Source organism: Chiloscyllium plagiosum, unplaced genomic scaffold (genome assembly GCF_037043375.1).
Source record: "Chiloscyllium plagiosum isolate Xiang-an unplaced genomic scaffold, Cpla_swu_hap1 HiC_scaffold_43, whole genome shotgun sequence".
In the NCBI taxonomy this organism is placed as follows: domain Eukaryota; kingdom Metazoa; phylum Chordata; class Chondrichthyes; order Orectolobiformes; family Hemiscylliidae; genus Chiloscyllium; species Chiloscyllium plagiosum.
The window spans coordinates 921,186-937,772 of NW_028270181.1; the positions used below are offsets into that span (position 1 = coordinate 921,186).

At 48.7% G+C, this 16,587-nt stretch overlaps 1 protein-coding gene across 3 annotated transcripts in view; it reads left to right on the top strand.

Annotated features, from left to right (window-relative positions):
* The window catches only part of LOC122541733 (pro-neuregulin-3, membrane-bound isoform-like), a 674,483-nt gene that overhangs the window by 634,180 nt on the left and 23,716 nt on the right, over positions 1-16,587 (top strand). Inside the window, exons 3-4 of one of the 3 annotated variants that reach the window (XM_087982359.1) lie at positions 4,585-4,658; positions 16,417-16,440. In XM_087982359.1, the coding sequence (XP_087838485.1) occupies positions 4,585-4,658; positions 16,417-16,440 (98 nt within the window). Of the gene's footprint in view, positions 1-4,584; positions 4,659-16,413; positions 16,441-16,587 lie in introns of all 3 variants that reach the window. The other 2 variants (XM_087982358.1, XM_087982360.1) reach the window with 2 other exon arrangements.

Genomic DNA, 16,587 nt, shown 5'->3' on the forward strand with positions numbered 1-16,587 from the left:
CCAAAATTGGAGGTGTAGTGGACAGCGAAGAGGGTTACCTCAAATTACAACAGAATCTAGAGCAGATGGGCCAATGGGCTGAGAAGTGGCAGATGGAGTTTAATTCAGATAAATGCGAGGTGCTGCATTTTGGGAAAGCAAATCTTAGCAGGACTTATACACTTCATGGTAAGGTCCTGGGGAGTGTTGCTGAACAAAGAGACTTTGGAGTGCCGGTTCACAGCTCCTTGAAAGTGGAGTCACAGGTAGATAGGATAGTGAAGAAGGTGTTTGGTATGATTTCCTTTATTGGTCAGAGTATTGAGTACAGGAGTGGGGAGGTCATGATGCAGCTGTATAGGACATTGGTTAGGCCACTGTTGGAATATTGCATGCAGTTCTGGTCTCCTTCCTATCGGAAAGACGTTGTGAAACTTGAAAGGGTTCAGAAGAGATTTATAAGGATGTTGACAGGGTTGGAGGATCTAAGCTACACAGAGAGGCTGAACAGGCTGGGGCTGTTTTCCCTGGAGCGTCGGAGGCTGAACAGGCTGGGGCTGTTTTCCCTGGAGCATCAGAGGTTGAACAGGCTGGGACTGTTTTCCCTGGAGCGTCGGAGGCTGAACAGGCTGGGACTGCTTTCCCTGGAGCGTCGGAGGCTGAACAGGTTGGGGCTATTTTCCCTGGAGCGTCGGAGGCTGAACAGGCTGGCATTTGTGTGGCATGAAGTTACTTGTCATTTTTCTGTCCAAGCCTGGATATTGTCCAGGTCTTTCTGCATTTGTGCATGAATTGCTTCAGTACCTGAGGAGTTGCGAATGGTGCTGAACACTGTGCAATCATCAGTGAACATCCCCACTTCTGACCTTATGATGTAGGGAAGGTCGTTGATGAAACAGCTGAAGATGGTTGGGCCCAGGGACATTACCCTGAGGAACTCCTGCACAGATGTGCTGGATTGGAGATGACAGATCTCCAACAACCACAACCATCTCCCTATGTGCCAGATATGTAACCAGAGGAGAGTTTGTCCTCTTATTCCCATTGAATCCAGTTTCACTCGGGCTCCGTGATGCCACACTCGGTCAAACGCTGCCTTGACGTCAAGGGCTGTCCCTCTCCCCTCCCCTCTGGAATTCAGCTCTTTTGTCCATGTTTGAGCCAAGGTGGTAATGTGGTCAGGAGCTGAGTGGTCCTGGGGAATCCAAACTGGATGTCAGTCAGCAGGTCTTTGCTAAGTGTAAAAACTACATCTTTTTCATTTTAGTTTTATTTACTGTGGACTGAAATAGAGAAGTTACTGTTTTAAGATCAAGCCTTATAGACAGATACTCTACAGTTTAAAAATGTAAGCGACTGAAACTCATTGTAAGTCATATCTACGTTGCTGCTTTCTTCAAGCAAGAGGGGAATTTACAAAGAAAAGACTTTAGAGTGTGCACATAATATGAGATTCACCAGGCTGATGATTGGATTTTGGAATTGTGACTGTGTGTGGATACCAAAGGTCATCAGCTTGATCACAACTGTCTGTCTCGGAGAAAGCTGAGCAACTTGTGAGAGTGGGCGATACAGGCAGAATTCTTTGGGATTGTATAATGGGAGGTAATAGCTCTCTCCAGTAAAAATAGCTGAAGCTGAAGAAAACTATCTGTCTGCTCCCACGAGTTGCTACAAACTTTTGTTTTTTAGCCAATAGGACAGAGAGTTTTTATTTGTCTGTGCCTCCTATAAAAAATATCAGAAAATGTGAAGAATTTGGGAAACAAGAGAAATTTTGCCTATTTTGATCAAAAAATACTTTTGTGATAACTCTGGGAAAAGCATGTGTAACGCTGAGCAGGTGCTGCTTGATAGCACTGTTGCTGACACCTTCCATCATTTCACTGACGATCGAGAGTAGACCCATGGACTGGTAACTGGCCAGGTTGGAATTGTTCTGCGTTTTGTGTCCAGGACGTACCTGGGCAATTGTCCACAGTGTCGAGTAGATGCCAGTGTTGTAACTGTACTGGAACAGCTTCACTAGGGGAGCGGTATCGTCATCAGAATTGTTGCTGGAATGGTATAATTAACCAGAAGCTCATAGCTTCTGCAATGTCCAATTCTTCATGTCCAAAGTAACATGGCTGAAGAATGGTGTCTGTGATGCTGGGGAACTGAAGGAGAGGCTGAGATGGATCATCCACTTGACACTTCTGGCTGATGTGGTGAGGGGTGATGAAGGAGTTGGAGGTCAGTATGTGGGTGGGGGACTGATCGGGCTCTCTGATGGAGATAATGCAAGGTCCCAGAGGGAGAGTGGGTGTGGCCCAATGGGAGAACAGGCGAGGCCCCACAGGAGAGTATGAGAGTCCCTGTTGGGAGAGTAGGTATGGCCCCACTGGGCAGTGGGTGGGGAATGGGCATGAAGGTGCCGTAGCAGGAACAAGGCTCAAGGGAGCCTGGGTAAAGTGCCCGTGTGTGGAGCAGAAAAGGGTCTGTATGTAGAGGAGGAGCCAGACCTCTGTAGAATCACAGACAGGATTACAGCCCTGTAGGAAGTGTGGGGCCTGTGCATGAGCTGTTCCAGAAAATGGGATCCTTACTCCCTTATCCCCCTTGGGTTAATTAAATATCCTTCTTACTCCCCTCAATGATTCCCAGATATTATTTTTCTGTGGAAGGTAAATAGACCAATCCTATCTCCTCCATATCACCCTCTATTATCCATCTCCATCCAACTTTCTCTCAGCATCCTCTATCCATGAAACATATACCCCAGGCAGTCTAATCATCCCATACTGGTCTCCATTCCTGCAAATCCTTGTATGGTTTCTCTGATGAATTACAGCAATTCAGGGAGGCACCTCATTACCACCTTCTCAGTGTCAAATTGCCTGTTTGCCACCTTAACCACTGTATCAAGCTGCCCCTGTTCCCTTTCTGGGATCTGGGGGTTGAAATTGCAAGCTCCCTCTATTCCTCTGCCCCATCAGAATCTGACCCATTATTGTCTAATTCTTCAAGGAGAAAGTGAGGACTGCAGATGCTGGAGATCAGAGCTGAAAAATGTGTTGCTGGAAAAGGGCTCATGCCCGAAACGTCGATTCTCCTGCTCCTTGGATGCTGCCTGACCTGCTGCGCTTTTCCAGCAACACATTTTCAGCAGTGTCTAATTCTTCTGGCTTGTTTACACCTCCCCGTCCCCCAAATACAGCACCTCCCACTTTGCAGGACTGAATTTCTTTGACCACACTGTGCCAGTCCATTGCTATCTTCCTCATGGCCCACACAGACTACTTCCATTCCATCTACAAATTCCTTCCTCATTTGCATCCTTGATAGGAGCCATTAATGGGAAGAGCCTTGGAGAGACTCACAGTGAAACACATCAACCACATTGTTTGCTTTCTGTCACCGGGATACTTTGACCCAAATTGTCACTTCCATTTGCATCTCACAGGCCGTCCTTTTCCTGAACAGTCTGCCACCTGGGCCCTTATCCAGAACCTTGTTGAAATCCAGGTCAACCACATCAAACTTGAACTTGAGTAGCCCTTTCTTTGGCATCACATCCACAAACACCCCCTCCCTCCACCACTGATGCTCATTAGCAGCAGTGTGTACCATCTACAAGATGCAATACAGAAATTCACCAGAGATCCTCAGACAGCACCTTCCAAACCCATGACCATTTCCATCTAGAAGGACAGGGGCAGTAGATACATGGGAACACCACCCCCTCCAAGTTCCCCTCCAAGCTTCTCACCGTCCCGCCTTGGAAATATATCGCCATTCCTTCCGTGTCACTGGAATTCCCTCCCTAACAGCATTATGGATTAACCTACAGCACACAGTCTGCAGCAAATCAAGAAGACAACTTACCATCACCTTCTCAAGGGCAGCTAGGGAGGGGCAATAAATGTTCACCCAGCCAGCGATGCCCCCTTGCCCACGAGTAAATAAATAAAACCTCATTACCCTGATCAATCTGCTGCTACTCCTTCAACAATTCAATCAGGTTCATCAAATCCATGCTGTCTGTACCCAATTAATCCTGTTCTCTGTAAATGATGATAAGGGGTTCTCCCTCCTTTTTAAACCTGCCATCATTTCACCTGAGTCCTGTTTGCTGGAGATTGCTTAGAATCCATTGCACGGTGTAAATTATTGCTGAAGAATATGTCACATGATCCATCGTGTGCTTACTGTTAAGAAGGGAAATGACTCCAGAATGCTCTCCCTGTGTTGCCAGTTGGTGGATTCGAATATTTACTTCTCACCAGCCTCTGGGTGCCACCTTCCCAGGCAGCTCGGAGGAAACTGAAACTCTCCGAGTCTTTGGAGATTGGTATGAGGAAGGTCTCATTGCTGAAGCAGGGAAACCATTGGTGATCCTGTACGTAAAGGCTGAGAAAATATCCGGGGAATGAAAACCTCTTTCAATCTGTTCGTGTGGGTCAAGTTTTGCAAAACCCCATTGTGAGACTATTTTGCTCCAACCATGAATAATCAATGTTGCTTTTTGACAAACTCAAGTCTGAAAGAATCTTGTTTTGTGTTTGTTAAGAGCTGAGCTTTGGTCATTTATCGAATTAACCTTCTGTCTCCCCTTTATTATAGGTGCAAAGAGGGTTACCAAGGTGTTCGCTGTGATCAGTATTTACCGAAAACTGATTCAATTTTATCAGATCCAAGTACGTTCAATGTTTTGTTCATTCTGAGGGGGTAATGTCAGCTGTTGCCATAGTGATATAAGCCTTTGCTGTGGGGTTGCAGAATGGGGGCAAAAGTCCCAAAATCCCAAATCATCATTTGTGTCTGTACATATTTGGACAGTCAATGGATTGTTTTCATGCTGTTGGTTGGGTCCTAGACAAGACACAGTGTCATTTCCCTCCACATTCTGTGGAAATGGAGTGGATAATTAGGTACAAAGAAACCAAATTACTCTGGTAACTCCCTGTGGAATTGTACAGTCATCATAATACCAGAGGCCATTCTGCATATCAAGTCTAGCCAGCTCTCTGTAGAGCAATTCAGTGAGTTCAGTTCCTGTGCATTTCCCTGTAGCCCTGCAAGTTTCTTTCCTTCATGTTCCTGTCCAATTTATTTGTGAAAACATTGATCTTTTCTACCTCCACCGCCCTTAGAGGCAGCAAGGGTCAACTCTTTCAGGCTCATGTGAAAAGAAAAACTTCTCGCTGCATTTTTTACCCCAAATCTCGAATTTATGTTCCCCGGTCTCTATTACATTTTCTATTTATAACACTCAAACTTCCATTTTAAGAACTGTCTCCCAATATAACCTGACACTGTCAAAGTTCAATAGACATGCCCCAGTTACTCTATCCACTTTAAAACTCTGCCATTCAGTCTGGGTTCACCGTGCCAATCTTTCCTCTCAGAGAATAGCCCTCTTGAATAAATAATATTTTGTGAAATAGAGGTAATAGCTCCCCTTGATGGGATACAACAGTTTTAGTGGTGACCTCGGATTATAAGGGTGGAATAAAAGCTAAATAGTGTGGATGCTGGAAATCTGAAATAATAAACTACTGGAGAGAAGAATCAAAAATGTACTCAAAACAATAACTCTGTTTCTTCCTCCACAGATGCTGAGTTTCTCCAGAACTCCGTGTTTATTCTGTTCCCATTACTTGCTGTTCCTGTTTCCGTCTTCACTGACCAAAAGTTCTGAACTTTACTCATGGGGTGATGTCTTACATGTTCCCAATCCTTCACATTCCCAAACCCTCACAGACCCAATCCCTCACAGACTCAATCCCACATTTCCAATCCCACACAAGAAAATTTACAGCCCAGGAACAGACCCTTCAGCCCTCCAAGCCTGAACTGATCCAAATCCACTGTCTAAACCTGTCACCCAATTCCTAAGCATCTGTATCCCTCTGCTCCCCACCTACTCATGCATCTGTCCAGATGCATCTTAAATGAATCTCCCATGCCTGCCTCTACAACCTCTGCTGGCAACGCATTCCAGGCACCTACCACCCTCTGTGTAAAGTACTTTCCATGTGTACCTCCCTTAAACTCCTCTCACCTGAACACGTGACCTCTCATTATTGAATCCCTCATCCCTCACCCTGGGAAAAAGCTTATCTCTATCTACCCTGTCTATACCCTTCATGTGTTTGTAAACCTCAATCAGGTTCCCCCTCAATCTCCTTTTTTCTAATGAAAATAAACCTAACCTATTCAACCTCTCCTCATTGCTCGCACCTTCCATACCAGGCAACATCCTCGTAAACCTTCTCTGCACCCTCTCCAAAGCGTCCACATCCTTTTGGTAATGTGGCGACCAGAACTGTACACAATATTCTAAATGCGGCCGAACCAATGTCTTGTACAACTTTAATATGACTTGCCAGCTCTTAGACTCAATACCCTGTCCAATGAAGGCAAGCATGTCATATGCCTTCTTGACCACTCTACACCTGTGCAGCCACCTTCAGGGTACAATGGACCTGAACTCCCAGATCTCTCTGCTCATCAACTTTTCCCAAGGCTCTTCCGTTTACTGTATAATTCACTCTAGAATTAGACTTCCCAAAATGCATCACCTCACATTTGCCCGGATTGAACTCCTTCTGCCACTTCTCTGCCCAACTCTCCAATCTATCTATGTTCTCCTGTATTCTTTGACAGTCTCTTATGCTTTCTGCTACTCCACCAATCTTTGTGTCATCTGCAAACTTGCTGATCATACCAACAGTGCCCTCTTCCAGATCATTTGTGTATATTACAAACAACAGTGGCCCCAGCACTGACCCCTGTGGAACACCACTGGTCACCATTCCCCATTTCGAGAAACTACTATTCTGTATCCTGTTGCTCAACCAGTTGGTGACTGACTGTTCCAATAGTGATGGCAGCCCTTCCCATGAACATCCACACACCCTCACCTAAAACTAATCCCTTCCCCCTCCACCACCCCTTCACCTCCTCCTCCCCCCCCCCAACCCCCCATTTTCCTCTCCCCCTCCCCACACCCTTTCCAGTCCCCCCACTTCCCACTCACTCCTTCCCACTCCCCCCTCTCCTGGTGGCCTTGCCTTGTTTAGTCAGGACGCTGGGACTTGTTATTGTAATCAATCCATTCATTTGTGAAATGTGGACTGTTATATAAACTGCAGAACCAAAATTACTCCACACTACTCATGAGACTTCCACTCCCTCCGTCACTCCCCCCATACTCTGCCAAGTGATTTTTCTGCAGTTGGTCCAGTCAGTGACATACTGATAAGATTCTCTCCTCAGGTATTGTGCTGACAATGAGGGATGATGGTGAGGCTGTGACGGTATAAACGGACTGAAGTCAGTCAACTGGATGTTTCACATCTCTGCCATTTGCAACTGATTGTGTTAATTAAAGGCAGATTTGTAAAACCTGCTGTTAATTTGCAATGACTTGTTTTACATCAAACAGTGAAATTGGGCTGTTACTGATTGGTGTTAGTTGTAAAACATTTAACGGCCTAAATTTCAGTCGGTTTGTATGTCAAACGAAAGCTGTAATAATTTAATTTTCTGGGGAGTGTGCCATTATTTTTTGAATTAGGAAATTAATGAATATTTTGGATTTGAATCTAGTCAGACTGGTTCTGTGAGGGTCTGTGGATCCTTCATTAGTTCTAAAATAGTCTCCAACTTGCTCACCCACTGGAATCTTCACTGTCTAGATATTTCCACCTGGTGAAGGAGCAGCGCTCCGAAAGCTAATGCTTCCAAATAAACCTGTTGAGCTATAACCTGGTACTATTCAGCCTTTTCAGAGAGGTTATTGTACAGCTCGGGAGTAGGTGGGACTTGAACCCAGGGATAGGGATACTACTATCACTGTGCCACAAGAGGCCTCTTTCTTCACTGTCTATTGTCCCCAGTGGAACCCTATCCCTCTATTCCCCACCCCCAGTGGAACCCTATCCCTGTATTCCCCACTCCCAGTGGAACCTTATCCCTCTATTCCCCACCCCCAGTGGAATCTTATCCCCGTATTCCCCACCCCCAGTGGAACCTTATCCCCGTATTCCCCACCCCCAGTGGAATCTTATCCCCGTATTCCCCACCCCCAGTGGAATCTTATCCCCGTATTCCCCACCCCCAGTGGAACCTTATCCCCGTATTCCCCACCCCCCAGTGGAATCTTATCCCTCTATTCCCCACCCCCAGTGGAACCTTATCCCCGTATTCCCCACCCCCAGTGGAACCTTATCCCTCTATTCCCCATCCCCAGTGGAATCTTATCCCTCTATTCCCCACCCCCAGTGGAACCTTATCCCCGTATTCCCCACCCCCAGTGGAACCTTATCCCCGTATTCCCCACCCCCAGTGGAACCTTATCCCCGTATTCCCCACCCCCCAATGGAACCTTATCCCCGTATTCCCCACCCCCAGTGGAATCTTATCCCTGTATTCCCCACCCCCAGTGAAACCTTATCCCCGTATTCCCCACCCCCCAGTGGAACCTTATCCCCATATTCCCCACCCCCAGTGGAACCTTATCCCCGTATTCCCCACCCCCAGTGGAATCTTATCCCCGTATTCCCCACCCCCAGTGGAATCTTATCCCCGTATTCCCCACCCCCAGTGGAACCTTATCCCCGTATTCCCCACCCCCAGTGGAATCTTATCCCCGTATTCCCCACCCCCAGTGGAACCTTATCCCCGTATTCCCCACCCCCAGTAGAACCTTATCCCCGTATTCCCCACCCCCAGTGGAACCTTATCCCCGTATTCCCCACCCCCAGTGGAACCTTATCCCCGTATTCCCCACCCCCAGTAGAATCCTATCCCCGTATTCCCCACCCCCAGTGGAACCTTATCCCCGTATTCCCCACCCCCAGTGGAACCTTATCCCTCTATTCCCCACCCCCAGTGGAACCTTATCCCCGTATTCCCCACCCCCAGTGGAACCTTATCCCTCTATTCCCCACCCCCAGTGGAACCTTATCCCCGTATTCCCCACCCCCAGTGGAACCTTATTTCTGTATGTCATCTCTGAAAACTCCTTTGGGCTGGGTTCCATTAGGATTCAGCAATGTCTGCGTTCAGGCTGGAAGCTGGGTGTATTTTAAAGGGAGAGTGATGGGAGAGTAAAGGCAGTGATGAGGTGACTTTCGGAGAGTGGTAGATTTCAGTTTATTCTGATTGTCACCTTTAGGCTCTTATTCTTTCAGAACAGGGAAGGATTTTGTTCCATTAGCTAAACCTCAGCTGAACGTCTACACTACATTGTCACTGCATGTGTTAATGACATATTTTAACAAGATTCTTTCCCTGTATTTTATTATTTAATATTGAACTTTTCTGCAAACCATTTGCAAACTACCAGCCCCATTTTGAAGTGAGGAACTCCTCCCCCCTTTATCCTGGTCTCCACTCCGTAAACCCAATGTCAATGTCAGTGAGTGCAGGCAGTTGCTGGTGACCCTTTGGCCCATTATGTCCATGTTTGTCAATAAGCTCTTATCTACACTGGTCTCATTTCCCAACATTTGACCCTTAGTCTTGTTTGCTATGGCACGTCTTGAGTGATGCCCTTTCAGTTACAAAGTAGTTTGTTGTTTAGCTCAGCTGAGAGGGTTTCACCTTCTGAAATTTGTTTTCCCTTTCCTTCGTATTGTGTCTAGTCTGCGAGTCTGTGCTGTCACATCACCAGTCACTGTTATTGTGCCGAATTATGATTTCTGCAGCTAAGCCAATTTTGAAAAATCCTCTAACTTTACACAAGCTAGAACTGGCCGACAGACTGAGTCAGCCTTTGTCACAGCCCTACACCTGCTAAAAGCTGCCCAGCAGAGATACGTCTGGAGATGTGCTGAATATTCAGAGACTTTCCTGATATTTTCTTATCACCCTGTCTGGATGTGGTGTGACTCACCAATGGAACAGTTGAGACTTGAACACAGACCTCCCGTCTCAGTAATGGGGATAATTCTCAACAGATTGGAGGCTAGTGAAAGTCTCCTTCACCAATTTACTGTTGCAGGATATTGATAGAGGGGAGTCACTAAGTGGTTCGGAAGATGTGTTTTGGTGGGAATGCTGGTGAAATGATCAGCTTCACTGACACTGACAGTGGCTTCTGGAACATTCTATACATTAGATAGGCTGAGGTACTTGACTGCTGCATAGGCTGAGCTGCTAGACTCCCTATAGGCTGAGCTGCTAGACTCCCTATAGGCTGAGCTGCTAGACTCTCTGTAGGAGAAAGTGAGGTCTGCAGATGCTGGAGATCAAAGTTGAAACTTTATTGCTGGAACAGCACAGCAGGTCAGGCAGCATCCAGGGAACAGGAGATTCGACGTTTCGGGCACAGGCCCTTCTTCAGGAATGAGCAGAGAGTGTTCAGCAGGAGAAGATAAAAGGTAGGGAGCAGGGACTTGGAGGAGGGGCGTTGGAAATGTGATAGGTGGAAAGAGGTCAAGGTGAGGGTGATAGGTCGGAGTAGGGTGGAGGCGGAGAGGTCAAGAAGAAGACTGCAGGTCAGGAAGGCGGTGCCGGGCTGGAAGGATCCGGCTGAGACAAGGTGGAGGGAGGGGGGATGAAGAAACTGGTGAAGTCCAAGTTCATCCCCTGCGGTTGGAGGGTTCCCAGTCGGAAGATAAGACGCTCCTCCTCCGACCGTCGGGTTGTTGTGGTTTGGCGGTGGATGAGTCCAATGACCTGCATATCCTCGGTGGAGTGGGAGGGGGAGTTGAAATGCTGTGCCACAGGTTGGTTGGGTTGGTTCGTCCGGGTGGCCCAGAGGTGCTCCCTGAATCGCTCCGCAAGTAGGCGGCCTGTCTCCCCAATATAGAGGAGGCCACACCGGCTGCAGCGGATGCAGTAGATGATGTGGGTGGAGGTGCAGGTGAATCTGTGGCGGATATGGAAGTTTCCTTTGGGGCCTTGGAGAGAAGTGAGGGGGGAGGTGTGGGCGCAAGTGTTGCACCTCCTGCGGTTGCAAGGGAAGGTGCCGGGAGTGGAGGTTGGGTCGGTGGGGAGTGTGGATCTGACAAGGGAGTCGCGGAGGGAGTGGTCTCTACGGAAAGCTGATAGGGGAGGGGAGGGAAATATATCCTTGGTGCTGGGGTCTGTTTGGAGGTGGCGGAAGTGACGGCGGATGATGCGCTGTACATGGAGATTGGTGGGGTGGTAGGTGAGGACCAGTGGGGTTCTGTCCTGGTGGCGGTTGGAGGGGCGGGGCTCAAGGGCGGAGGAGCGGGAAGTGGAAGAGATGCGGTGGAGGGCACCGTCGACCACGTCGGGGGGGAAATTGCGGTCCTTGAAGAAGGAGGCCATCTGTGTTGTACGTATTTTGAACTGGTCCTCCTGGGAGCGGATGCGGCGGAGTCGAAGGAATTGGGAGAATGGGATGGCGTTTTTACAGGGGGCAGGATGGGAGGAGGTGTAGTCCAGGTAGCTGTGGGAGTCGGTTGGTTTGTAGTAGATGTCCGTGTTGATTCGGTCGCCTGAGATAGAAACAGAAAGGTCTAGGAAGGGGAGGGAGGAGTCCGAGACTGTCCAGGTGAATTTGAGGTCGGGGTGGAAGGTGTTGGTGTAGTGGATAAACTGTTCAACCTCCTCGTGGGAGCACGAGGTAGCGCCGATACAGTCATCAATGTAGCGAAGGAAAAGATGGGGGGTGGGGCCAGTGTAGTTGCGGAAGATGGATTGTTCCACATACCCTACGAAGAGGCAGGCATAGCTGGGGCCCATGCGGGTGCCCATGGCTACTCCTTTTGTTTGGAGAAAGTGGGAGGATTGGAAAGAAAAGTTGTTCAGGGTGAGGACCAGTTCGGTCAGTCGAAGGAGGGTGTCGGTGGAAGGGTACTGGGTGGTACGGCGGGAAAGGAAGAAGCGGAGTGCTTTGAGTCCTTCGTGATGGGGGATGGAGGTGTACAGGGACTGGATGTCCATGGTGAAGATGAGGCTCCAACCCGACGGTCGGAGGAGGAGCGTCTTATCTTCCGACTGGGAACCCTCCAACCGCAGGGGATGAACTTGGACTTCACCAGTTTCTTCATCCCCCCTCCCCCCACCTTGTCTCAGCCGGATCCTTCCAGCCCAGCACCGCCTTCCTGACCTGCAGTCTTCTTCTTGACCTCTCCGCCTCCACCCTACTCCGACCTATCACCCTCACCTTGACCTCTTTCCACCTATCACATTTCCAACTCCCCTCCTCCAAGTCCCTCCTCCCTACCTGTTATCTTCTCCTGCTGAACACTCTCTGCTCATTCCTGAAGAAGGGCCTGTGCCCGAAACGTCGAATCTCCTGTTCCCTGGATGCTGCCTGACCTGCTGTGCTGTTCCAGCAATAAAGTTTCAACCTAGACTCTCTGTAGGCTGAGCTGCTAGACTCTCTGTAGGCTGAGCTGCTAGACCCCTTATAGGCTGACCTACTAGACTCCCTATAGGCTGACCTACTAGACTCTCTATAGGCTGAGCTGCTAGACTCCCTGTAGGCTGAGCTGCTAGACTCCCTGTAGGCTGAGCTGCTAGACTCCCTGTAGGCTGAGCTGCTAGACTCCCTGTAGGCTGAGCTGCTAGACTCTCTGTAGGCTGAGCTGCTAGACTCTCTGTAGGCTGACCTACTAGACTCCCTATAGGCTGACCTACTAGACTCTCTATAGGCTGAGCTGCTAGACTCTCTATAGGCTGAGCTGCTAGACTCCCTATAGGCTGAGCTGCTAGACTCTCTGTAGGCTGAGCTGCTAGACTCTCTGTAGGCTGAGCTGCTAGACTCTCTATAGGCTGACCTACTAGACTCTCTATAGGCTGACCTACTAGACTCTCTATAGGCTGAGCTGCTAGACTCTCTATAGGCTGAGCTGCTAGACTCTCTATGGGCAGAGCTGCTAGACTCTCTATGGGCAGAGCTGCTAGACTCTCTATAGGCTGAGCTGATCGACTCCCTATTGGCTGAGCTGCTAGACTCTCTATGGGCTGAGCTGCTAGACTCTCTATGGGCTGAGCTGCTAGACTCTCTATAGGCTGAGATGCTAGACTCCCTTTAGGCTGAGCTGCTAGACTCCCTGTAGGCTGAGCTGCTAGACTCCCTGTAGGCTGAGCTGCTAGACTCCCTGTAGGCTGAGCTGCTAGACTCTCTATGAGCTGACCTGCCAGACTCCTCTGTAGGCTGAGCTGCTAAACTCTCTATAGGCTGAGCTCCTAAACGCTCTATGGGCTGAGCTGCTAGACTCTCTATAGGCTGAGATGCTAGACTCCCTTTAGGCTGAGCTGCTAGACTCCCTGTAGGCTGAGCTGCTAGACTCCCTGTAGGCTGAGCTGCTAGACTCCCTGTAGGCTGAGCTGCTAGACTCCCTGTAGGCTGAGCTGCTAGACTCCCTGTAGGCTGAGCTGCTAGACTCCCTGTAGGCTGAGCTGCTAGACTCTCTGTAGGCTGAGCTGCTAGACTCTCTGTAGGCTGACCTACTAGACTCCCTATAGGCTGACCTACTAGACTCTCTATAGGCTGAGCTGCTAGACTCCCTATAGGCTGAGCTGCTAGACTCCCTATAGGCTGAGCTGCTAGACTCTCTGTAGGCTGAGCTGCTAGACTCTCTGTAGGCTGAGCTGCTAGACATCCTATAGGTTGAGCTGCTAGACCCTCTGAATGCTGAGCTGCTGGACTCCCTATGGGCTGAGCTGCTGGACTCCCTATGGGCTGAGCTGCTAGACTCCCTATGGGCTGAGCTGCTAGACTCTCTATAGGCTGAGCTGCTAGACTCCCTATAGCTGAGCTGCTAGATCACTATAGGCTGAGCTGCTAGACTCCCTATAGGTTGAGCTGCTAGACCCTCTGAATGCTGAGCTGCTGGACTCCCTATGGGCTGAGCTGCTAGACTCCCTATGGGCTGAGCTGCTAGACTCCCTATGGGCTGAGCTGCTAGACTCTCTATAGGCTGAGCTGCTAGACTCTCTATGGGCAGAGCTGCTAGACTCTCTATGGGCTGAGCTGATCGACTCCCTATTGGCTGAGCTGCTCGACTCCCTATGGGCTGAGCTGCTAGACTCCCTATGGGCTGAGTTGCTAGACTCTCTATGGGCTGAGCTGCTACACTCTCTATAGGCTGAGCTGATCGACTCCCTATAGGCTGAGCTGCTAGACCTCTGTGGGCTGAGCTGCTAGACTCTCTATGGGCTGAGCTGCTAGACTCTCTATAGGCTGAGCTGCTAAACTCCCAATAGGCTGAGCTGCTAAACTCCCAATAGGCTGAGCTGCTAGACTCTCTATGGGCTGAGCTGCTAGACCCCCTATTGGCTGAGCTGCTAGACTCTCTGTAGGCTAAGCTGCTAGACTCCGTATAGGCTGAGCTACTAGACTCTCTATGGGCTGAGCTGCTATACTGTCTGTAGGCTGAGCTGCTAGACTCTCTATAGGCTGAGCTGCTAGACTCTCTATGGGCAGAGCTGCTAGACTCTCTATAGGCTGAGCTGATCGACTCCCTATTGGCTGAGCTGCTCGACTCCCTATGGGCTGAGCTGCTAGACTCCCTATGGGCTGAGTTGCTAGACTCTCTATGGGCTGAGCTGCTACACTCTCTATAGGCTGAGCTGATCGACTCCCTATAGGCTGAGCTGCTAGACCTCTGTGGGCTGAGCTGCTAGACTCTCTATGGGCTGAGCTGCTAGACTCTCTATAGGCTGAGCTGCTAAACTCCCAATAGGCTGAGCTGCTAGACTCTCTATGGGCTGAGCTGCTAGACCCCCTATTGGCTGAGCTGCTAGACTCTCTGTAGGCTAAGCTGCTAGACTCCGTATAGGCTGAGCTACTAGACTCTCTATGGGCTGAGCTGCTATACTGTCTGTAGGCTGAGCTGCTAGACTCTCTATAGGCTGAGCTGCTAGACTCCCTATAGGCTGAACTGCTAGACTCCCTATAGGCTGAGCTGCTAGACTCCCTATAGGCTGAGCTGCTAGACTCCCTATAGGCTGAGCTGCTAGACCCTCTATGGGCTGAGCTCCTAGACTCCCTATAGGCTGAGCTGCTAGACTCTCTATCGGCTGAGCTGCTAGACTCTCTATTGGCTGAGCTTCTAGACTCTCTGTAGGCTAAGCTGCTAGACTCCGTATAGGCTGAGCTACTAGACTCTCTATGGGCTGAGCTGCTATACTGTCTGTAGGCTGAGCTGCTAGACTCCCTATAAGCTGAGCTGCTAGACTCTCTATAGGCTGAGCTGCTAGACTCCCTATAGGCTGAGCTGCTAGACTCCCTATAGGCTGAGCTGCTAGACTCCCTATAGGCTGAGCTGCTAGACTCCCTATAGGCTGAGCTGCTAGACTCTCTATGGGCTGAGCTGCTAGACTCCCTATAGGCTGAGCTGCTCGACTCTCTGTGGGCTGAGCTGCTAGATTCTCTGTAGGCTGAGCTGCTAGACTCTCTATGGGCTGAGCTGCTAGAGTCCCTATAGGCTGAGCTGCTAGACTCCCTATAGGCTGAGCTGCTAAACTCCCTATAGGCTGAGCTGCTAGACTCTCTATGGGCTGAGCTGCTAGACTGCCTATAGGCTGAGTTGCTAGACTCCCTATAGGCTGAGCTGCTCGACTCCCTATAGGCTGAGCTGCTATATACCTTTCCAGTAACATTTTAATATGATGACAATATTCACTGTTTCAACAATAAAAATTTACATTTTATTCATTGAGGTCTGGTTTGGTTTGAAATGGGGTCCTCACTTCTGAGTTATGACTAAGAATTCTCATTGACCATGAAAGGCCCGTCTGATATTTATAAGATTGCTTCCTAATGATTAAAAAAAGTCCCAAAATTTGTTTCCAATTGTTCTGCTAACTTCTTAATCCAATCATAGTGATGTCACATGTAAAGTCAGTGGTTTTCATGTTGCTGCTGTGGGTTGTGAGCTGATTGGATCTGTCTGCTCACTGTCACTGCAGTGTGAACCTACTTTTCAGGAGATTGAGAATGTTACCTGGGAAACAGGGTATGCCATGTCACAGAGGTCAGGCAAGCTTTATGGGCCATTTCCTCTGAGATGGTCATTGGTAAATTAACTTTGATTTTACTGCTGTATGTATTCAAAGTTTGAGTGGCAGTGATTGGTGGAACAGGTTCAGATTGCTAAATTACCTTTTGCTGATCCAAGGATGAACTCACTGAGATACAGCTCAGTCTCACAATCTGGTAAAGCTGCACCAGAACTGAACACCCAAATCACACAAACAGATCAAGCATTTTCTAAATTTAGCGCTTATCTGCTACAATTTAATGCAAAATAATGTAACTCCCCGGACTATTTGTTGATTCTTTACCTGACACTGTCAGGATTCTGAGCTGAATCTGTGGGTAGGCTGTTCTGTCACTGAATCCATACAGAATTCTCAAACAGCAGTCAAATCGCATAAAGAGTATCAAACTGCTTAACGATATTCTTTCTTTCTTTCTTTCTCTCTCTCTCTCTCTGATTGTCAAAATCCTCAATGCAGCAGAACATCTGGGAATAGAATTCATGGGTATGGACTCACTCTTGTTATTCTATATCTTTATGTATGCCGGTTGCATTTCTGTCTGTCTCAAAGCTTTGGTTTCTGTATGTTTTATCTTGAACTGTTATGTTTCAATCTGTACTTTTGTCTAGTCTCTATTTGTGTCTGCACTTC